Source organism: Meles meles, chromosome 5, assembly GCF_922984935.1.
Source record: "Meles meles chromosome 5, mMelMel3.1 paternal haplotype, whole genome shotgun sequence".
Taxonomy (NCBI): domain Eukaryota; kingdom Metazoa; phylum Chordata; class Mammalia; order Carnivora; family Mustelidae; genus Meles; species Meles meles.
The window spans coordinates 68791109-68814971 of record NC_060070.1 but is presented as its reverse complement, the minus strand read 5'-3'; the positions used below and the strand labels follow the sequence as shown (position 1 = coordinate 68814971).

Below are 23863 nucleotides of genomic sequence, written 5' to 3'. Positions count from 1 at the left end.
AGAGGGTAGGAGCCTCAAGAAGTGTTACAGGTGTCCCCTGGCGTAACCTGGGGGAAAATGAAGCACAGGCTCCAGGAAACCTGACCTCATATCTCCTTGGCCACATCCGGCCCCAGTTGGCTCTTGCTAGAACATATGAGGATATTGGTAGTGTGTGCGTGCGTGTGTGCCTTAACAAAGTTAAAGCTGCCCCAGAAAGAAGAAGAAAGAAATGGATGCAAGGGAGGGAACTAATAGCACCCATTACTTGTTCTGAATAAGGAGGCAGGGGACTCGAACTTGGGGGGAAGAACAATAAAACAGACTTCATATTGTTTTATAATTTAATGTTAAAAACTGAGGAAAAATAGCAAAAAGTAAACAGTCATTAATTTTCAGAAATAGGTAGTGGACATCTGTTATATATTTGTAACTTGTCAAGAAAGAAACAAAACGAAACAAAAACTAACCAACGGAAGAGCACTGCAGCAACAGGAAATAATAGTTTGCAAGGTGTAACACAGAAAAGCATGTTTCTGGAACTGTTGGACAGCAAGTATGTCATATGTGGGGCACAGCAGCTTAGAGAGGTAAATAGGATCCACTAAATTTGGAGAGATACAGAGGGGATGCTTCAACAGGGTCCTGCAAATCACAGTGACAACTTTTTATGGTTTTCCAAGTATAAAGGGGTTGATGCACACTGAACGGTATGAGGGCATTGACTTCAGAGTTTCTTGCTGCTGGTTGAAGACTAGTTCTTCCAGGAGCAAGACTGATAACAAAGAGTATTTTGTTGCCTTAGAGTTAACAAGAGATGATGGTAGCTTAGACTTGGACGTTCAGAGTAGACCTGGAGACAAGTAGACAGATTCAAGGGAATTTGGAGGTAAAAATGACTACACTTGTTCATGAATTGGAGTTAGAAGGTGAAGAGGTGGATCAAGAGGTGGGTCAGAACCTAAGATGCCTCCATGGTTTGAGCAGTTGGCCGGGTAATTTTACAATGTTCAATACCCTGTATGCAGGCCTGTGTATTGTTCAGGGAAATATACCGACCAAAGGAAGACTGAGACGAGAATTGGTTGTAACAGGGAGTAAAAGGAGGAGTGGGAATCAGAAGATTTGTTTTAGATTCACTGAAATGTTTTAGTTGTTTTATCTATAAGATCTTCAGTTAAAAATGTCAATTCAGGGTGCCTGGGTGGTTTAGTCAGTTAAGCAGCTGCCTTCGGCTCAGGTCATGATCCCAGAGTCCTGGGATCGAGTCCCACATCGGGCTCTCTGCACAGCGGAGAGTCTGCTTCTCCCTCTCCCCCTGCTTGTGTTCTCTATCTCTCTGTCAAATAAATAAATAAAATCTTTTTCAAAATGTCAATTCAGACTAATATACAGATTTGGATCTTAAAAGTCAAGGCTGGAGATATGTATTTGGGATTCAGCAGCATGAATCTGGGATTTAAAATCATAGGAATGAATGAAATCACTTAGGGAGAATAAACAGAGGAGCAGGAGAAGCAGGACTAGGACTGGGACCTAGAGAATGCCAACATTTACAAGAGGAGAAAACAGCAAGGGAGATGGAGAAGAAAAGAACTGAGATGTGTATAGAATGGACTAGAAATGTATGTGGGCGCATTTTTATCATAGGCTGAGCAAGGGCCATTTAACCCTGCCATTGTAGGGGGTTAGAAAAAGGAGCAGGTCAAATAAAGTTCGTCTGAATTTCCTCCCATAAGAAATATCCAAGGCATTTTACATTTCCAGGATCCTGGGACATAGGTGACTTCAAAAAAAATAATCTAAAAAAGATTGACCATTTAGAGGGAGGAACAAATAAAAATGCAAGAATCCACAATAATATAAATTAATTCATGAGCATAGTGAACACAAACCATTAAATGAAAATTAAATCAGAGGTTTATCTAGCTAATCAGAAAACAAATATTTGGTACCAGTACACAGCAGACATTTTCCTAGGTACTGGGAGGCATATCTGTAGCAACGAAAGAAACCAGATGTAGTTAGTAGTTGCCCCCCAAGAAACTTAACATTCTGGTGCTATCTCTATTATCTATCATTTATTATGCACTGCTTTAATCTTTACTTGTAAAATGACTTGAAAGTACTCTCTTACAGGTTCATTCATGTCCTAAATTTCTACATATTTTCCCCATTGTGGTCTTAATATCCTCATATTTCACTATACACAAACACACATAGACACACACACCAAAATTTGTGCTAGAACAACATATTTCTCTACCACAAGGAGAATCAGGTCAAATTCTCACATTTGGATAAGAATATCATATTACTTCATATCTCTGCTTGTCATTCATTTTATCTCTGTTTGCATATTGATTAGCTTCTATGTGTTCAGGCAATTGGTCACTGATATTCAGATTAAAGAAATAAGTAACAGTGGAGAATGAAACACTTAAAAGGTAGATTGAGGGAGGCAACCCAGAAGGGGATTTTGAGTGACACAGGGCAGCATGGGGATACTGAGTCAAGGACATGGCAGAACAGCCGCTTGAGTAGCAGAAGACTGTCCTTGCCACTCTGCCCTTCTCCTTCCCCTTCCTAGTTTTCCCCCTTTACTGGGTGGGAAATAGGGTTCCCCTACCAAAAGAAAGACCCTTTGGGATACAAGAGTCCCTTCCTTTGATGCTCTCTCATCCTACTTCAGACAGAGTCTGAGGTAGTGAATTGAGGAGGAGTGGGTGTGAGGCGTGGGGCAAGTCACAAGGCCTGCTTCTTGGATTGTGGGGGAAATGCTCCTGACAGGGGAGAGACCCTGTTTCTTTGTCCATTTTCTGGACTCAGGTTCATATGCCTTGTTCTTTCTGTCAGTGTTCACGGGACACTGACGAATTGGGATATGTGCAAAGGGTCTGGAACCCATCCCGGTTTGTCAATGTCCCTCTGGAGACCCAGCAGCTAAGAGTTGTTTTTTTTTTTTTTTTTTAAGATTTTATTTATTTGACAGACAGAGATCACAAGTAGGCAGAGAGAGAAAGGAAGGGAAGCAGGCTCCCTGCTGAGCAGAGAGCCCAATGCGGGGCTCGATCCCAGGACCCTGAGATCATGACCTGAGCTGAAGGCAGCAGCTTAACCCACTGAGCCACCCAGGTGCCCCACCAGCAGCTAAGAGTTTTAAAAATATGATAATAAATTATCATGCACAAGGATGAGAATCTTTAAAAATATGATAATAAAAATTCTTTAAAAATACGATAATAAAATTCTTTTAAAATATGATAAAATTATTTCTATATGAATTACTAAAAATTATTTTTATAAAATTACAAGTTCTAAAATAATTTTACATAACACATTATCAATTTATCGATAGATCAATCTACATATCTATCTAGGGAGTTGGCCTTTAAAAGCCTAAAAATGTACACTAAGACATTCTGTGGCCTTCTTCCCACACAAGGGGCCTACCAACATGGATTATATGCCACAGAATTAGACTAAGGTCTTCACTGTCTGCATCTTATTTGAGGGGTTTGTTTTCCTTGTGATATGCTTTAAGGGATACCAACCAAAACAACTTCCACTCATCTCAATACTGCTACTTAATACTGCTGATGTTCCTGTATAAGTTTCATGATGCCCATTTGGGATTTTGGATTCCAGCAGCCTGTAGAGGGTTCGTGCCTAATGCTCCTGGGACTGAGGCCCTGTGCCACTGTGGGACTTCCACCACAGGACAATTTCCTGGAGTTATTTGATCATAAAAAGACAATGAAGAGAGACATAAAAAGTGGGCTTTTTTTCCTACCTACTTTTGGTTGATGATGATAAAAGCAAGGCATTATCCTATAGGCATCAGAAAGAAGAAACAGCTTTTCCAAGAGATCTGGCCACGAACAATGAAAGAGCATGTGGCAGGGAGGCAGGCTTTATGTTTGCCTGAACACTGATGGGAGAGTTTAGGCAGCTCGCTGGACCCAGAAAAAGCAGCCAGAGCTTAAGGAGAGGGCAGGACAAGGAATTCCAATGACTGTCTTTTCAAAGAACATCCAGTCATGAAGTCAAATACTTTGCACTTTACGTTCTTGGTGAAATTGAGCATTTCCATCCGTTTCGTTTGCGGTCTTGCTTCATAGGGGCCCTTCCTTCACATTCATTTTCCCCAAAAGGGCCACAGAGACATCTCTGCCTTTTTCAGACATCACAGAAACCACATGCAAGTGGCACCCGCAGTCCCTTGACTCGTGCCTCCCCCTGCGTCTGGCTGCTTTGCTGGAAGACCAGCAGTGTGCCTTTTGGTGTCATGATGATTCTATAACAAGGTAAGAAGGTAAAACTGCTCACGGGAGAGGCACTCACAAGCAAGGTTCTTCACATGAACGCCCGAGACCCACACGGAAGACACAGAGGGCAGGAGCCTCCGCAGCCTTGGCGAGGTCACAAAGGCTGCATTGTCTGCTGTTCACGGTGACTCACAGGAAGCCACGTTCTAACTGGCTCGCGCACGAGACACTCAGTTTTCCTTAATATTTGACTTGCTGCCGGCTCTCTGCTTTCCTTTCTTCCCCGTATGCCGACTACAGATTATGCGCATAATGGACACCTGTGAACACTTGCGGCTCACCAGGCGCTACCACACCCGGCAGAGCGTGTGCGCGCAGGTCCTTCTGGCAGGCAGCCAAGGGATTAGACCATTTGGCCCTGTGCCAAGGTCTCAGAAATGGAGAAGACCCCCTACTTCATGTGTTGCTCAAGAAAAACTTGCAGTGGCCCCCAAATGACCTTGCAGATGTGGTCTCCCCCTTTCTCCACTCCTTCTGAGTATCTTTCATCCCAACTCAAGAGTCATCTCAAGCGCCATCTCTCCCAGGAAAGCCACCGAGCTCTGCCTTTTTCTGCAGCCTCACCCTTAAGCCCTCGGTGCTCCTCCTGCCCAAAGAATGTGTCTCTAAGGCGCCTGTCATTCAAGGTGCTCGTTTATTTATTCATTTGTCTTCTGTTCAACCGAAAGTCCTTAAAGCTAAGAGCTCAGCTTTCTTTATCTCTGCATTCTCATCTCTGGTCTTTGGCACAAGGTAAATAAATACTCAATGAATATTCCTTGAGTGATTGAATAAAAGAATGAATGATAACAGCACTCCAGAATATGGATCCTTGGTCCTCTCCTCCCAAGTTCCTGTCAGTAGACTAAAAGATGAATGCGTAATATTCTGGAACAGCGAGCATGTGCAACTCTGTATTTACACAAATACTTAGCATCTGAGCAGCACAGCATTAGCATTTCTATAAAGCTTTCAGCACTATTATTAGCCTGCTAATACAGCACCGCGGTAGAGACCATAAATTGTTTCATTATCGCTCGTACATTTCTGCTTTATGAAATGGCAGCCCTGTGCACGGCCTTGTTCTCTAGATGTTCAGACTGTGCGCAGCAGCCCCATCCGGGACTCAGCTTTGCAGGCCCCACAGTGGTCTCCATGCACCAGCTCTTCAGCCCATCCCCATCCCCTTGCTGTTTCTGGAAAATGCCATGCACATTCCCGGGCTTGTGCTTCTCTTGGAGCTGCTCCCCCTCATGGTATGCCTCTCCCCTAACTTAGGAGCTTAGGGAGATCTGAGTCATCTCTGAAGATACCTTCTGAAACTCCCCTTCTCTACAAAACCTTTCCTTTGGTTTCTCTTTGGTTAGCATTGCTCTCTCTCCTCTCCCTTGCCTTTCCTCCCGTGGCCCCCCAATACCCTGCATTTTATTCAGTTATGCCAGTCACCTTGGATCGGGAGCGCCTTGAGAGTAGGAGTGTCACCCTCAAGGGACCCACACAGGGCCTGACACGAGAGCTCATTAGGCTTACTAGATGTCGCATGGAGGAGCACTGGCTTGACCAGAGAGCTCCCGCAAACCCATGAGAGCTGAGCTGGTTCCACCGGTGGCCAAAGGTCCCAGATGCTGCCTCTCAGCCCCAGACCACGAGTGGGCCCCCCTGTGGTGGTAAACACTGGGCTCTAGCCTTCTTCTAACCCCTCTCCCCTCCCTCGGCCCCCTAATCCTCTTTAGCATACAATGAAACTCAGCCCAGTGGAAAATTTGGCCTCCCTCTACACCTGCTAGGGTCTGACCTTTCTGAAACAAAAGGATAGGAACTTTGCTTTCTTTTTCATTTTTCAAATCTCAGGTTTGATTCAGTGGGACTTGTACGGACACACTTTCCTGAAACCAATCTTCTCCGACTTCTGTGGCCTGGGCAGGTGCGCAGAGGGCACACTGCTTACATGGGCTTATTCGCCTGTCCCTGGCTCTTGCTCCGTTAACTGGCCTCCTCTGCTGATGACATGTAGGACTTTCCTTCTTTTCTTTCTTTCCTTCCACTCATTTGCCTCTGCTTCCTCCCCTCTTTCCCTCCTTCACGCTGGGACTTTCACCAGGATAAGTCTGGGCTCTTGCTTCTTCCAAATTCTGCTGCTACCCCTTGAGTACTTTTCCTGAGAAAAGACTTCTAGTGTTCGGGGTTTCCCCTTATTTGTTTAGTGATAATTATGTAGGTGTTCGTTATATACATTTGTCTCATTTCCTATCTCCGTCTTCTTGTGCTCTCTATGTGCACCTAGAAGAGTATCTCCCATTTATCCTCCATGTCACAGATTCCAGATAATTCTACACCTGCAGCTTTCGCGTTCTCACTCTCGTTAGTTTCAGACGCGTCTGTCTGCACCTCCAACCTCAGCCCCGTCATCACCTCAATTTATTTTCATTGTCAGACCTTGTCCTAATCTCTTTATTCAGAGCCCACTTTTAGGAAATTACAGAGAACAAAAATCAGATGGTTTCCAAAACTTACGAATGTGGGAGGCCACGATAAGGCTTGAGACGAGGACCAAACCAGGCCCTGACTTGTGTCTCCTTTAAAGTCCAAATAGCCTAACAAAAGGCTGATTAGGATGGAAAAGTTGAGTTGCACTGAGAAAGGGTCTGTGCTATGTGTTGTGCGCTCGCCTACATGACTTCCCACACGTTTACTAGTGAGATGAGAGCAATTTGGGTGGGGTCCTAAATTCTTAACGGGTCCTTGCTGTTCCAGCACAGCTCCAAGAACACTCTCAGGTTTGTTGTTACTTCTTTGTAATTATTATCGGAAGACAAAGACCACTGGCCCTGGAAGATCTGTGTTTAGACCTTGAGAAGTAGCTAATGGGGAAGTCTGGAGGGTTTCATGCATATGTAACAAATTCTTTCGTAATTAGCTAATGATGGACACTTCTTTGTATAATTAATGATGGACACTTCTTTGTAATTATTTCTGTTGGCTATATAATGCCTCGCTGCCTGCATAAACTCGGCACTGTTGGACATCCTCCTCAGTGTCCCTCCTGTCCCCATCACTTTGTCTCTTTAACTTCTTTTCACCATCCTCTTACCCTCACATTTCCTGGTCGATTTGTCGCGCCGGCCGCAACACGAATGTTCCCTTAAAAAAGAAATCTCAACATGCTTTTAAAATGGACTTGCCAATGGCCAGATTTGCTGCCTTCTCTTTACCCAGCCCCCAGATCAGTTATGATATTTTTGACTGTGAGAAACCAAAACCTAAAAAACAAGGATTAAAAACATTATGGCATTTACTGTATAATTAGCGAAAAGACCAAGTTGAGTTTGGTGTTTCCAAGGATTCACACTCTGTCCATCCTTCTGTTCCTGCCTCCTCAGAGGATTGGCTTTTGTCCCCGACTTGCCACCACATGTGCACGGTGGCTGCCGCAGCTCCACGCATAAAAAGCCAAAGTCAAAGACAGGTGACAATGGAAGAAGGCTTGGGGCAAAAGGTCTTTTTGCTTTCATCAGGGAGGAAACTGTCTAGAAGCACCGCGCGGAAGATGATGGATTTCAGGATATGCTACCCCTTAAACATGGTACCTTGGCTTATTGAGTATTTTAATCTGAAGGCGTTTGAGAAAATAGCAGAAGCAGGAGGGGCCCTCTGACCTTCCCCCTGCCCTTCTCCCTGGAAGCCGGTAGCAAACCCTCACATGAGAGATGCCCTCCCTACACCCAGAGGAAGGGAGCAATCCTATCTCTGAAGACACAGAGAGGCCACGAAGGATCTGGACAAACAGGCCTTGCCAAGCCTCCCCTAGCTTCCTATGCCTACCCTCATACAGCTTGACCTGCCATGTTACTCCATGACTGTCCACTCATCAACAGACCGAGCATACACACACTTAGCCGTTTCTTACAGTCTTGATTTCCTAGTGGAAGTTCCCATGACGTGCAGAATCTACATTAAATACATTTGGATGCTTTTCTCTCTAATCTGTCTTTGGCAGCTTCATTTTCAGACCCAGCTGAAGACTCACCCAAATGTCTCATTGGCCAGAACCAGTGGGTTCCGTGGTTCATCTTGGCAAGAGAGACTGAGACGCAAGCGTTGGCATATTTTAGTTCCGCAGCTAGGAAAGGCCGAAAATGAGAAGAGAGTGAGAGCAGCTGTTGGGTTTTTAGTGTCTGACACACCTCATTCTAGCCACTAGCTTCCTCTTAGCTAGGCCAGGAGGCGCAATGTTGATGAGGGAGCAGAAGGCCAGCTGAGGGCAAAGCACGAGCTGACACCCCATGGCCCCAGATGGGATCTGTGTGACATTCCTCAGACACTCCTGGCTGCCCTAAAACTAAGGGAAGGAAAGAAAAAAAAAAAAAAAACAACCACAAAAAACCAAATGGTTAACTACTAAAGATCACAGTCCAAAAAGACAGGAGCCTCTATCAGTTTACAAAGTGTCTTAGTGATTTCTAAGAAAACTGTATTCTTATCCACAACCTAACTTCCAGAAGGAAACTCCCAATTATCTTCAAGTTAATGCTTAACTTGACAATGGCAAGGCCTCCAGTGTCTTGTAGGCCATCTTCAGCATGCAAAAGTTCTTTAGAAAACCTCCCTTTTCCTTGCATCCCCCAACTCCCAAGTATACAATCGGTCACCCCTCATGACCCACCTGCAGCAGTTCTTTCTGCCCCCGGGTCCTGTCCCCGTGCTCTAATAAAACCACCTTTTTGCACCAAAGATGTCTCAAGAACTCTTTCTTGGCTGTCAGCTCTGGACATCACCAACATTCAAAACTACGTTGTAGCTGCTGGCCAAATTTCTGATGTCTGGAAGTTATTTTTCTGGTGTGACTCCATTGGATTGAGGAAGGAATTTTTTTTGCTTCCAGTTTTTAGTCCCCTCACTAGGAATAAGAGGCATCATTCCTGCTTGGTTTAAAGGGGCCCGTAGTCCTCCACTTGTCAAAATAAGTACCTGCCAAACTACGACTTCTGGAAGGCACCATTCCAGTGGCTCATCCGGGCTTTGTCCCTTCTTAACACTGATTTCATGTCCCTGAATCCAATAAGCCGCTGTCCTTCCTACCTGACCGGAGTTGCTGACATCTTGGAAACTGTAGTTCCTGAGAGAGAGAGAGAGAGAGAGAGAAGTAACGGTAACAAGATGGCTGGGAAGATTAGGCTGTGGAGCAAAACTTGGACCCTCTGCCAGCACGGCTCCTGGGGTCTGTGGAGATGACTTCCCTTTAGCTGGTTCCTGAAAATTCTTTCAATTAGGGATGCCCACGGGATTTTGTGCAAAGCTAAAATTTCACTTCCTCTTATGAATTAAGCCCATGCCTGCATCTTATTTAGGGTTAAATCCTAACTCACTGATGAATACATCTGGCTTTCATGCTTTTGTGATTTTGCATCTCCTTCCATCTTTTCCATGTTTTTATGGATATTTTTAATAGATAGTTGGGGTGGCGGGATGAATGAGGAAAACAAACCGGCAGACAATCTTACCTAGAGACCTCTGAGGTTTCCTGGGTGGGGCTCTCAATGTGTGCAAGCTGGGGTGAGCTAGGGGCCTTGGAGGATTAATAAAATATTTAAAAAGGATCCTCATCCCATCAATGATTAGTGGATGTTGGGAAAAAAATAGTAACACACGTACCTGAACTTTAAGATTTAAAATTTAAATCTTTGATCTGAACTTTAAAATTTCAAAGGTCCCCTGATTTCACAGTAAGTTTCTGTCAGCCCATATTTTCAACTCAATAAATATAAAACTTCGAAGACTATGATGTATTTAAAGTTGTTGAAGGAATTGTTAAAGGAGTCTACGTACTTGAAAATGACAGCGAATAAACCTTAGTGCACTAAAAATTTTTAAATTAGGGAAATACAATGGGAAGAAATAAATAAGATTGTAAACCCTACGGATGCAAAACTCTGAGGAAGGGCACTTTATTTACCAAACGTAAACACCTGGATGGTTCCCTTGGTGTTAAGGGAGAGGCACATGGAACATGTCGATGATACACAGGTGGACTATGGGAAAGGGAGAGAAGAAAAAAAAGCCAAGAGGTTTCATATAATACAAAGGACAAATTCTGATGTGTGTGTGTGTGAGAGAGAGAGAGAGACAGACAGACAGACAGACAGAGAGAAACAGAGAGAGCAAGAGAAAGAGAGTTCAAGAAAGAACGGAGAAGAATATCCAGAAAGAGGAGAAATGAAAGAAAACGAACGGACACGTTGTCGGGTTTTGGGGGGGTGGGGCTGTGAAGTCACATAAAGATACAACAGGATCACAGGCATATGTGTTTTACATAAGTTGGTTTACAAGAATTTTCTTACGGTGGATTCGACAGGAGAATTTTAATGGATCCATCAAATATTTAATTGTCCTATAGCGATCCATAAAGAGCTCATATGAATGGGATTTGAGAATGGGAAGGAAAAGGGGCCATGATCCACACGTGGATCAGAGCAATGACATGAGAAAAGGACTCCCTGCACAAGGTGAAAGTTAACAATCAGTAGAGATGGGAAGCTGGCACAAAAGGTGATCAGAAGGACTACAAGGCTCCTAAGGGAGACACAGTGTGAGTTTGAGGATGGGCAGAGAGGGGCGGAGAGCAAGGAGGCATGTGGATCTAACCTTAGAGGGGCTGGAGCTCTGTCTGTTGAAATATTAAAAGAATGGTGACCCCAGGAAACCGGAGGATTTCAACATGCAGGTGAGGCTCTCTAGGGCTCCCTAATGCTGTCCCCACTATGATCACATGCAGAGACTGGCTTGGTTTCTCTAAACTGATAGAGCCTCTTCCGAAGAATCCTTCCTCTCATGGTGCTTAGCACGAAGGTTTCCTGATATGGTCCCTGCTTACATCTTCAGATTCCTCTGTCATCCCCTGGCCCCTGGAAGAACTCTGTGCTCTCGTCATACAGAAATATCTGTAGGTCCCTGAATATGCCATTCTCTCTTCTGAGAACTGGCGCACAAGCTATTTTCTCTGTTTCTAATGCTCTCTGCAAATGCATTGACCTCAGTTATGCTTTCTTGACTCAGCTTCGCTCTCCTATCTCCCAGAATCCATTAAAAGCTGGTGGAGCTGCCCGCTCTGCCCCCCCACCCCACCCCAGGGTCCTAGCAGAGTAACATTCATCCAGCTACCTTCTCCGTCGTGGGCTCCCCGATCTCTTTTCTCTCTCCACCAGTTGGTAATAAGCATCTACATCATATGACTGTCTCTTATTCACCGCTGGACCCAGGGTCTAGCATCATGTCTGAGTCTTAGTGGCTAAGCAATCATCTTGTAATTACTTAGATTCTTATCTTTCTGATGAATTGGAAAAATCTGTAACCATGGACAAGGTTTTCTCTGTCCTTTTTCACTCTGAAGTATCCAGCTCAATTAATCTTGCTGAAGCAAAATGTTCTTCAGTTTAGCTGAACAAACACTTAATTCATTTACCCATGTAACGGTGAAGGATGGACCACGGGCCGGCACTGTGTTGGGCACAGATGGTGAGAGGTTCATCTGGATAAACAGTGCGATCGGCACTGTGGTCACCGCGAGTACTGCGCTGAGATATTTCCTACCTTACATCTGAATTTGATGGCTCAAGACGGTGCTTCCTTGTCCTACATGCTTGTGACCCCTGATGGAAATACAGAGGAAAGACATAGTTCCTACTTCTCATGAGTTGCCCAAGCTCACAGTACCTGCAATCAGAACTCTGATAGGTACCAGAATATATTTTATCCAGAAACTCATAACCTTATAGCCAAAGACATGTTGCACGGAAAATTAGGGAAGTAGCTAGAATAAAAACCAATAGAGTTCTGAAATGAGTGTAACAGAGACCCCAAATCCCAGATCAGATCATAGAACAGAGCAGGAAGTAGAGACATCAGTGCTGGATGGTATTAATGGTCAGGTGGGCAAAACCCTGGACTGGATCTTAGGATACTGAGACTCTGGCACACGTTACCCATGCCTCCTGGAGAGCATCCCTTTGCTTCCCCCTAGGAGGTGCCTGGGCCGAATGGTGAAGGTATAGTCAGGAGTCTGAGTGCCTGACAAGTTACCAGCTAGCTTATGACATGTCCCTGAACCTTTCTGTTCCTCTGTGTCCTCATTCCCAAGATGTAGATAATAACACTACCTACTTCATAAAGTTGTTACGAGAATCCATGAGTGAAAACTGCGTTGGGCATGGTAATGTTTGCTGTTATTCTCAGTCTCAGTTTGCTTATCTGTGAACTGGGGATAATATTATCTCATTGAGGTTGTTGCAAAGATAAGAAGCGATAATAGTAATAGAAGCTCTTGACCCACAATAATCATTCAATAAAGATTTGTTTAGTCTGAATCTGTGGGGTAAAATCGCCATAACACTTTGTAACAAAGTAAAACTTTGAAACAGTCTCCCTTACTGATAGCGCAGGAAGCAAAATGATACCTTGTTTCCAGCATAACAGTTATGCCTTTTCATAAATTCTTGAATTCCTTCGTTTTTGGCAGTACCTACATAATTGGGCTTACCTTACGAAATTTCTTCCCGTAATTTTGCCTTGGGGTTTCAACACTTCTGTTTCCCAGTGGAAGTGAAATATTTCATTAGCTTGGGAATGCTGTCTCACCTTACAAATTGATCTTAATCACAACTTTCCTCTCCATTCGTAAAAGTCTTGCACATCTGAGGCTGAAATATCATTTCGGGCAGGTTTCTAAATTAGCACTGCACATTGCTACCAACTCCGACTTCCACAAAGTGTGGAAGCAGTTGCAGGCAGGAGCATAACATTTTGAAGCAAATAATATGGATGTAACCAACAGCCCCCAGACCCTCACTATGCCAGGCAGACCTGAGTCATGAGTGCTCCTGAGAAACAATTACTTCCAGGGGAAACACCAGGTAACAGCTTAAAGGTGAGTTACACTTGATTTACTCCAGGTAAAAAATACTCCTGGGGCACCTGCGTGGCTCAGTGGGTTAAAGCCTCTGCCTTCGGCTCAGGTCATAATCCCAGGGTCCTGGGATCAAGCCCTGCATCAGGCTCTCTGCTCAGCGGAAAACCTGCTTCTCTTCCTCTCTCTCTCTCTCTGCCTGCCTCTCTGCCTACTTGTGATCTCTATCTGTTAAATAAATAAATAAAATCTTTGAAAAAAAATACTCCTAAAAGTCAAACAAAGGATGGCATGTTTCTCCCTCATATTTTGGCAGAACACTATAAAGTGAGCAATTGTTCAAAAAAGAATGAAAGCTACTAAAATTAAAATAATGTGATCTTTTATCTTAGTCTTATTATTACTTCTACTAAATTGTATAGAAAAATTAGTGTATCAGCAAGGCATAGCCGTTTAGCAAATGCATAAATGACTGTGCTTGTGACGTAGGAGGTAAAATGATACCAAAGAGCCAAAACAAATGAAACATAAATTGCAAAGAACCCTACGAATTCATGATTTACTACAAAGATTATGTATTTGACTCAAAGTTTCAGCTGGGAAATATCTGGGGTGATTTCAAGTCTTGCCTTTAACAGAGACTGGGTACTTTCTGAAGGAAGATGGATGAGAAATTATCTTTATTTGGTGTTTGGTCAAATAGCTCCTTGGGAAGAAATCTATGTTGACTTTCCCCCTTACTCCCCACCAAAACTCGGTGTCTTTTTACATGGCTTTCCTCCCCTATTTTATTCAATAACTCATCTTCTTGGGGAAGACTGTGCATGAGAAGAAAACTGAACTAGAAAGCCCCAACTCTGCATCTTTAAGAATCGCATACAACCAGTGCTTTCCCACCCAGTCTGAGTAAAGAGCCATTTCAATGCTTAGAGGCACAAGCAAACTGCTCCCTAATGGAGTACCATTGGGAGCTCTCAGAACATTTCACACCCTTAGGCTAAGTATTACCTAGGTTCCTACTATTGAGAAAATGCTACCTACAAAACCATATTCAAGAACTATTTTTTTTTTTTTTAGATTTTATTTATTTATTTGACAGAGAGAGATCACAAGTAGACAGACAGGCAGGCAGAGAGAGAGAGAGGGAAGCAGGCTCGCTGCTGAGCAAAGAGCCCGATGTGGGACTCGATCCCAGGACCCTGAGATCATGACCTGAGCCGAAGGCAGCGGCTTAACCCACTGAGCCACCCAGGCGCCCCAAGAACTATTTTTGAATGAAAAACAGAATCCCACATATCTACAGCAATTAAAAATAACATCTTAAAATTGGCCAAATCACCTTTGATTTCCACATGTCAGTTGAAGTTTCCTTAGGTACCTCTAGGGTGGAGTCATTCTTTGTTGGGATTGGTTGTTTTTTTTTGTTTGTTTGTTTGTTTGTTTAACCAGCTAAGAGAAGATCCAGCCCACTAAAAAGTACTCCGTTGAAAATTCACAAACATCGTCAGTGAAGGGCTACCACTAGACCTGTTCCTGGGATCTCAGAGGCCTTGGCTCCTGACAGCAGTCTTACCAGAAAGGGTGATATTACAAATATTTAACAGCTGGGAAAGGGGCACTGACCTATTGGAACAGACATAAGCTGTAAAACCAGCTCGGGCACACTGGTGCCTACTGATTAATTTCAGTCCCCCAGGTCAGCCACATTGCATAAAGGCTCTGTCGGTGTCTGTCAGGCCTTGCCACCCGCCGATTCCCACCAATGTGTGTCTGCTGCACAGTGGCCCCTGGGAGCTAGTCTGTGGCAGGTGGCAACCTCTCTGCCCTCTCTAGGTTACAGTGATCTCCAGAGGAAACAAAAGCCCTGCTGTGTGAGCGACACACCACCCAGAGTTTGTGGTGAAACAGTGTGCCGCCATGTTTGTTTAGAGCCTTCTCTCTTTCTAGATCTTGGAGAAGCCCCTTGCTGGAGGCTCACAGTCACAAAAAGCCTCAAATTAAAACTTTTGATGTCATTTCCAAGTGATGTGTTATGCACAATCATAGAGAAAAGTTGACTGAAGTGAAAAGAGAGGTGGTTATCTTTTAGTCTGGTCTTATTTTCAGACAAAAGAGTCTACAGCCCCTCATAGATTCACATGTCTATAAATCCCAACACTCCCTTGGCAATATCAAGCTTCATACAATAACTTCTTGTTGTTATCAGCCATTAATTTATTAAATACGTGTGTTTTTAAAACACAATAATTTTTATCAGAGGTTTTGTCACCCTTTGATGCATGGAAAGCCTAGAAGAATGGTAATGTCTAAGGCCCTGGGTCTTCCCAAAATGACGGGTTCATTGTTAGAACTGTTCCTCTCACAACCAAGGCTCTGTTATGAGGTCAAGCCGGTTGGTCTGACTTACTCTTCCCTGGGGATAAGCTTGCTTCTAAAAGTCTCCTCAGCTCTCTAACAAGTAGACTTCCTATGGGGCTACCCAAAGAAGCCTGAGAAAGCTAGGCCTGACTGAATTCAAGGAGGCCTGGTTTAGATTAACCATGGAACTCCAAGACTCAGTAGGAGCATAGTAAGAATGCCCTGACCTCTTTAAGCATGGCCTGCATGAGCAGAGAAGTGATGGCCTTGTGGTTTGCTAACGTGGCCCCACCCAGGAGTCTGCTGGGGGATACAAGGGGTGGGAAGGGAGCAGGGAGCCACAGGCCTCAAGTTTTTCCTTTCTCTACCTTCCCTCTTTTCTCTATAGAAGCTCCACAATGACTTCTCTTACATACCGGTCACCTAGTCAGCTTCTCCTTTATCAAAAGGAATTTCACAGATTTAAACAAGTCTGAGAAAACTGCCTTCAGACACTCATCTGATTAGCCCAAGTATGCATTTCTTATGTGTCAGGCTGTGGCATCTTGGATTGAGAAGGGTCTTAGGAGGATGGAGCCCAGCCCTTTCAGCTGGGTCAGGGAGTCCAGTTCTAGCAACCTGAATTCCAATGCATTCGACAGCTGGATCTAACATGCTGACAACCTGCTTCATACAATGAATATTTTTCTTGGTTTTGGAACATTGGGTCAGTTGCTGCTGGGGTAGATGGGGCCTTAAGGAAACCCTCCTCTTAGCCAGTCATTTGAAATATGAAATTAGAAGAGCCTGGGAGACCCATTTCCTGAGATGGGAGAGCAGGCATCGGGCCTCCCGAGCCAGAGTCACTACTCTCAGTTGTGCACCAGCACTGAGTGAACTCAGGCCAACTGCCCATCTTCACTCTCTTGTGTGAGATGTTCTGGTACTGCACTTTTCTAATATCATGTATGTTGGGGTTGGCGCCAGGATTGAGCTCAACCCTTCCTATGAGGTCAATTATAACATGTCTGTAGACACTAAAAAATTTACTGAAAATACATGCACTTTGTGTCATAACTTCTTGAAAATGAATTTAAGTTCATTAGCTTCTAGTCATTGGAACAAAACATTCTCACCAGCTGAAGGAGGGATGGCCAAACAAGATCTGCTAACCCTCTTCATTGGGCAGAAAAGCATTTGGATGTGCAATCATGGAGTTTGGGAATTTTTGTTTTGATTTATTTTTCGGTCTCTCGAATGACTTAATTATCTTCCCCTGGGTTGTATGACTAGTTCCTCCTTGTGCTTTAATTTTCCCATCTAGGAATATAGAAAAACTTCAATCGTCAAATGTAGGATTAGAATGATCATTATTGAGCATATTTAAATACTCTGAATTTCCTGGATGAAATTATGAAAGTTTGAAATATAAAGACGTCAAAAGAGGTATCTGGCAAGCATTATTGTATGACGCCTCAACATCTTCATAAAACAGACTAAAGTATCATCCCAAACCACACAGCGAGCATACACTATGAATTCGGTATACGTATAATTGCCTTTGGGGACCAAGAGATATGTCAGACAACTTAGGAAAATTTACAAGTGATACTAAAATATTTGTATTCATCTAAATGTAAACTATAGCACAAATCAGTTTTATTCATTTAAGATTTTGGGGAAACATTTCGGCTTCCTTTTCTATACAACAAAGATTCATTTAGAATTAAATTTAAAAAATAACTTATGGTACTTACCCACTTATCATTTCTTTAGAACACAAACAGTTGTACTTTAAATTCATTTTGTGAATCTTTCCAAACACACATACTTGTGACCTAATTTCAGGATATTTGTGCACTTGTACAATTGAAACTATTAAGAGCACACCGTGCTTTCAAAGCTGTATCAAAATTAAATAGTGCATTTTTTTTAAATTGTTGCTGCCGAGGACCCCTCAGGACAAAGTTTCTTTTCTTCTTTGTGACATTATCACGGACTATTTAGTGAACCCTTTTGTTGATTTGGCCACCTCAGCAAACACTGCAGCTCAATCTTTCAGGAGCTCGGAGAGAACGTTGCGACTCTTTCCCTGAACCCTCAAATACAAGCTTCCCTGGGCTGCTCTGAGACTAGTGAGCCAGAGAGCACACGTGGAGGAAGGGGCAGCTCTGCTTCAGAGAGGGGCTCAGCCATCCTGAAGGACAATCCCAGACCTTCATTCTTGACCAGAAGTGGGAAAGCAGGAGAAAAGCTGAGCAGGGAGCAGGGGAGGGAAAGCTGAAAGCTTCTCATTGCCAAGGACCCAATCCATGCCTCCAACATAGGGGTCGTGGATTCAAATCCAAGATCAGACAAACCCAGGATGCAAACATAACTTTATAGATCCATTGCAAGGTGAAAAGTACATGCCTTTTGTATCGTTTAGTTTTCTGGATTATTCATGAAATTCCAATCTATGGCCTGAGAACCTATGGAATGGTGAAGGAGAGAAGAGCTGAGGAAAACCTTAGAGAATTATTCGTATTTGATTCTATTTCCTATCATGATTAGTTTCTATTCCTTTGGGAACCAACTGGAAGAGTAGGAAAGGATAGCCAAGAGCTTGCAGCATGTTTGTGGGAACTTGTCAATGTGGAGGTGAAGAACAGCATTCCGCAGAGCCGAGATCACTGAAATAAATTAAAACTTTTTCAGATTTCACCTCAGAAAGGAAAGAGTATTAAAGGCACCTCAGTTTGAAAGGCCAGTTGGAAAGAGAGCTGGAGCAAATCAAGCAGCGGTTTCAGGCTTGAATTCATTACAAAGTCTTTACAAACTGAGGCTGGGAACGTAAAAAAGAAAGTTGTGTTCATTAATTACGTAACTAATACTTATCTGAAGCCTCTTGAAAACACTGATTAGAATTTAGAAACATTTAGAAACATTTTAGAAACATGGGTTTCTAAATGTCCACTTGTTACAGATTGCCCATTTGGGCCAATAAATGAAAAAGTGTGTGCGTGTGTGTGTGTGTTTACACACGGGACTCTCTCCGGTCAGTCTTCCCAAAATGTAAGAGTTCTACACTCCAACACAACCGATGGACCCATCCTGCCAGGAGTGGGACCTGGATCTTCACACTACAGCTCCTTGTCATTTCTGCTCCCACCGGATCCTGTCCCCTTCTCTCCACGCACCTCTCCCGCTCACGTGTACACACACACACACACACACACACACACACACACACACACACACGAGCGAGAGCCGAGTACCGCTGGCCCGTGCCTCGCTTTACCTCTGGCCCAGGGAGGATGCCGGCTGCCGCTGACTGCGCCGCTGCCCTCGGTCTCGGCGGCTCTCCTCCCGGGGCTCAGCAGCCCGGGGCCCTCGCTGTTTTCAACAGGTACCATGGTCGCGTAGAAGTTACAGGCGTCCCCGCGGCCCCGAGCCACCCGGGCTGCCCGCTCTGACGGCAGTGGTCACTTTCCCCATGGTCGCCTGCTAAAGAAGGGTGAAAAAAAAAAAAAAAACACAGTGTGATTTGTAACCAACTTTGTTTCTATTTCCGAAGGCTTTGCCCTTTTCGGTGACACGGGCTGTTGCTATTTCAGGCAGCCTATCACAGGCAGTGGGAGGGCCGGGCTCCGAGGATTGTTTTCGCCTTCAGATGCCGGGCTGGAAGCAAGGGGTTAAAAGGCTTGGGGAAGGGGCTCAGACCCAGTGTCTGGCCGAAAGCTGGGGGTGGGGGGTTGGGGTGACGGGGGACACTCTTGTGTAACTACACCTTTGAAAAGAGGCAGAGAAGAGAAACATGCAGCTTGAAAGGGAATCAGGAGAGTGACGGGCCCAGAATGCTCACAGATGGTATCGGTTACTCCTGCAGTGAGGGGAACAATTTATGCAAAGACATACCAGGAGGAAAAGTGTGTCAGTTTTTCAGCACGACTGTCATTCCAAAAGTCGTGACACTTGTCTTTAAACAAAGCATAAGCCTTCTTTCCTGTGTCGGCCTGATTTTGTTTTAGGTGGATGAGGTCTGTCCTCTCTCTCTCTCTCTTCCTCCCTCTCTCTCTGCAAGGCCTGGCGGACAAATCCAGGCCAGAGACCAAGCATGCACAGACCCAGACTGCTGAGATTCTTTGGCTTTTTACAGCAAAGCCATCCAGTTTATCTATGCATCATCGTTGTCTCTGAGAGAGGAACCAACCCTCAATCTACTGTCGGGGTGTATGATAGCCTGCTTTGGGAGGAGGCTAATTCCAATTCAGAGACACCAGACTAATGACCCCATTGTGTGGGCATGAGGGGCCCCAGATATTCACAAATCAGGGAGTGAGAAGTAGAATTTTTTTCCCCTGATTTGTGAATATATTTATACAAAAGGTCTTTGAGATTTGTGACATTTTACCTCTAGTTATATAGTTAACAAATGATGTTTAGTGAAAAATCTTAGGAAATTGGGATCATTTTAGAAAATCATTAGGAGTGAAAACTAAAATTTATGGAGTACTTATTATGTGCCATAAATTGTGCTGAGGGCATTAACTCAGATGATTTTTTTTTTTAAAGATGATTCTTCCGATTTAAAAAAACAAAACAAAACACTTGTGAACAGGTCCCCATAATACAGAAGAGACTATGGAGGCTGAGTAACTTGCCTAAGTGTCATAGCTTGGCAGTTAGTGGAGGGGATGAGAGTGTGAAGATGAGGCAGTCTAATGCCATAACTCTCCTGCAGCCTAATTTCCCAGCCTTGTTCTTCTTCGATTTTCTTGACTTTGTTCCCTTTCAGCCCTTCTTGATTTTAAGAGGATGCCATGAAATATGCCCTTCCGTCCTAGTCATTTCTCTGGACAGAGAGGCAGATTTACACTGTAGGCAGAAGCCGAACCATTCAGGACCTATTTTGACTTCTTGGCTGGATCAGAACACAGCTCTAAATGAACATATCATTTTACATTTCCTTTGCTCATCCCTGGGTACTTCTATATTTTTCTTTTCCGTCCAGGAAATCGGGGAGCAAATGCAAAGAAACCTATAGTAATTCAGCTAGTATTGGTTGCGCACCTGTTGCATGTCTGTGGATAGTGCTGGAAAAGGGAAGTTCTCCAAACATAGCCCAGCCCCTTCCCGGTTCAGAGGTGAGTGGTTCAGAATCCCCCAGATCAGCCTGTCCCCACAGAAGAGTGTGTAGTGCGACGATGTTTTAGTGTTTATTTGCTCCCAGAATGTGTTACGATTGTAGGAGGAGCAATTTTCCTGTGTAACACACACACCTTTCATCAGTTCTCCATGTTCTCTTTGCTGCTACCTTTTCCGCTCAGAGCCAGTGATCTCAGCTGGGGTGCAGGGAAAATGTCCTTGCAGTAGGTCAATCATGTAATTGCTTCGTTTAAGGATCCCAGACCCTGTGTCTCCTCCAGCAGCTTTTTGGCACCATGGAAGTGTTGGGGTATTTGCTGTAGTCTCAGATCGGACGGAAGACAAACTTAATTCTAGAATTCCTCGGTACAGCTAAAGGCCATTCTCATTTTGCTTTCTGTAGCCGAACTATACTGGGATTTCTAAGGCATAAACCAACAAGAAATCTAAAGGAGTGAGCAAACAGTGTGACTGACTACATTGTCTCCTGGTGTAACGAATTCTGTTCTTGGTTCCATTGCCACTGTGGCATGTGGCATGGCTCTCCCGGTCTGCTCTCTGCTCAGCTTACTCTCCTAACTCCAGGCAAAGTTTAGTAGGAAAATTCTTTTTACTCAGGTGACCTAGCTATCTCTTCCTGTACTTCTTTGAAGTCACCTGTATTTCTCCTTCATAGTATTTTGCACATTTCCCATGTATAGCGGACTTATTGGTGTGCATTGATCAAAAATTTGGCTTTTCTGTTAGGTAGTAAGCTCTGTGAGAGCTTATGTTTGGTTCATTATGGTATCATGGTATCAAGTCTGGCACAGAGTTAATTCTCAGTAAATATTTGCGGGCTAGCAGACAGATTCCTGGAAGTCTGACCAACTTGAGCACTGCTAGAATGTCAACTCCAAGAGCACAGGCACCTATGTCTGTGTGAACCCTCATTCACCTCTGCAGCCCTCGTTCCTGGCACAGTGTCGGGCATGCCGTAGACCTTGGACAAGTATTTCTTTCCCTTTTTAAAAATATTTTATTTATTTATTTGACAGAGATTGAGAGCAGGAGCACACAAGCAGGGAGAGAAACAGGGTGAGAGGAAGAAACTGGCTTTCCACTGAGCAAGGATCCTGACATGGGGCTTGATCTTAAGATGCTGGAATCATGACCTGAGCCTAAGGCAGCCGCTTAACTGACTGAGCCACCCAGATGCCCCTGGGTAAGTATTTCTGAAATACGCGTGTGCTCACAAATGGAGCTTTTAGTAACCTGAAGAACTATTTAGTTTTTAAATATCAAAACCCATTTGATGACTGCCTATAATACTCTGTCCTTCCTCTCTCTCTTCCATCAGTCTCTTCAGAGCAAATATCACCACAGGCTGTCCCTCCTTCATGGAGTCTGAGCCACTGCCATCCATAAAAGCTGTCCCTCCGCTCAAGAAATAGATCATCGACGGCCGGCACACAGTTCATTCCCCATCACCCCAGTAATGGTGCTACAGACCACTTCAGACCACTTGCTCACAGGCAGTGCTATGGAATCCCAGAAGACATATCTTTTACATACTATAAACTGGCAAGACAATTAAGAGGGGGCCAGAGAGAAGGCAAACAGCATTGCCAGGCACATGAACGTCTACCATACAACAGGCCTATTTTTGAGGCAATTTTTATTTTTACCTTCACAACTTCATGAGGTAAATATGACCACCCCCATTTCGCAGAACTTGAATTTGAGAAGCTCTCAAATTCTAACGAGCATGCCCAAGATCCAAAAAGGCTTTCCAATGTTTTATCATGAACATTTTCAATAACATAGGAAAACAGAGTCTGAAATCAATGCTCGTTCATTTACCTGTCTATTCCTCAATCCCTCTACCCAGCCATCAACCCATTCTTGGTTTTTATGAATTTCAGAGTAAGTTGAAATACTTTGGTATGTGTATCATTAACTAGAGTTTAGTATCTGTTTAAGTTCTTTTATTTTCTTCGAGACATGTTACATACAATGAAGAGAAAAAATCCTAAAGGGCCCATGACATGATTTCAGAAAAACACATACAACCCCCATTAAGTTACAGGACACGCCCTTCATCCCTGGAAGTTCTTTTCTGTCTCTCCTTGCAAATTCCCACCTCAAGCTCTGGAAGCAACCAATGTTCTGATTTTTGTGTGTGTGTGTTAACTTCACCTGTCCTAGTTCGTCACGTCACGGAATCATAAAGTATGTAGTGTTGTGTAGGACTTCTTTCTCTGAGCAGAGTTTTGAGAGTCACTCACATTTTTGTGTGGATTGGGAGTTCATTCTGTTATTGCTGAATCCTATTTCATGGGTAAATATACCACGGTTTATGCGTTTTCCTATTGATGTACACCTGGGCTCTTTCCAGTTTGGGTTGTTATAAATAAAGCCGTTATGAGCCGCCTTGTGCAAGTCTTTTTTGTGGAATGTACAATTTCAAAGCACAGCAGTCCAAGTCCATTTGATTCCAAAACCCACATGTTTTCCACTACACCCCGTTGCTTCTCTGCGGTGTATCTTCCAGCACTCTGTTTATGTGGAATGTACCTCCAGAGTTTTTAATCCTAAAATGGTTCATTACAGTGTAAACACAAATGGGGAAATATGATCTTTAGACAAAAAAAATCCGGATAGAAATCCAGCTCTTAAAAAAAAAGAAAAGAAAAGAAAAATAAATTCAGCTCTTCATTAGCCATAGTCCAATAAAATATTCATCTTGGTATGATTTTTTTTGAAGGGTAGTTATCATTTTACCTGTTTATACTATCTAGATAACTTCTTTCTCTGAAAGTTTTCAGTATAACTTTGTTTCCTATATGTCGAATATAACCAATCATAACATAATGGGTTAAGATTCCTCAAATAACAAAAGAAGCATGGTTGAATTTATTATGATATGTCTGTTTAATATAAAACTATAGAATAGATTATTAAAAGAAAGACAGTATAGCAACAAAAATGTTATTCTATTACTGTAAATGGGAAATCAGAGTAGAAAGTTGTATGCTGACTACCATTACGATAATTTTCCAAAACATATGTGCATATTAGTAGACACTAGAAGGGAACTTGGAAAAATTGAAAATCATTAATAATGTTGGAAAGGTAATCTTAGGCCACATTAAGAAATTTAGACCAATCCTAATTATGTGTAAATCATGTGTAAAGAGTATTTTCAGAAAAAAAATGTTGCCTTAATGTTGTT

At 43.5% G+C, this 23863-nt stretch overlaps 1 protein-coding gene across 5 annotated transcripts in view; it reads right to left on the bottom strand.

Moving 5' to 3' along the window:
* SLC2A12 (solute carrier family 2 member 12) overlaps positions 1–19331 on the bottom strand; it is a 55723-nt gene extending 36392 nt beyond the window's left edge. For 4 of the 5 annotated variants that reach the window (XM_046005156.1, XM_046005157.1, XM_046005155.1 and 1 more), the window contains exon 1: positions 18803–19060. In XM_046005156.1, the coding sequence (XP_045861112.1) occupies positions 18803–18917 (115 nt within the window). In that variant the 5' untranslated portion in view covers positions 18918–19060. Of the gene's footprint in view, positions 1–18802; positions 19061–19291 lie in introns of those variants that run through there. The other variant, XM_046005153.1, reaches the window with a different exon arrangement.
* Between the last annotated feature and the right edge of the window lie 4532 nt (positions 19332–23863).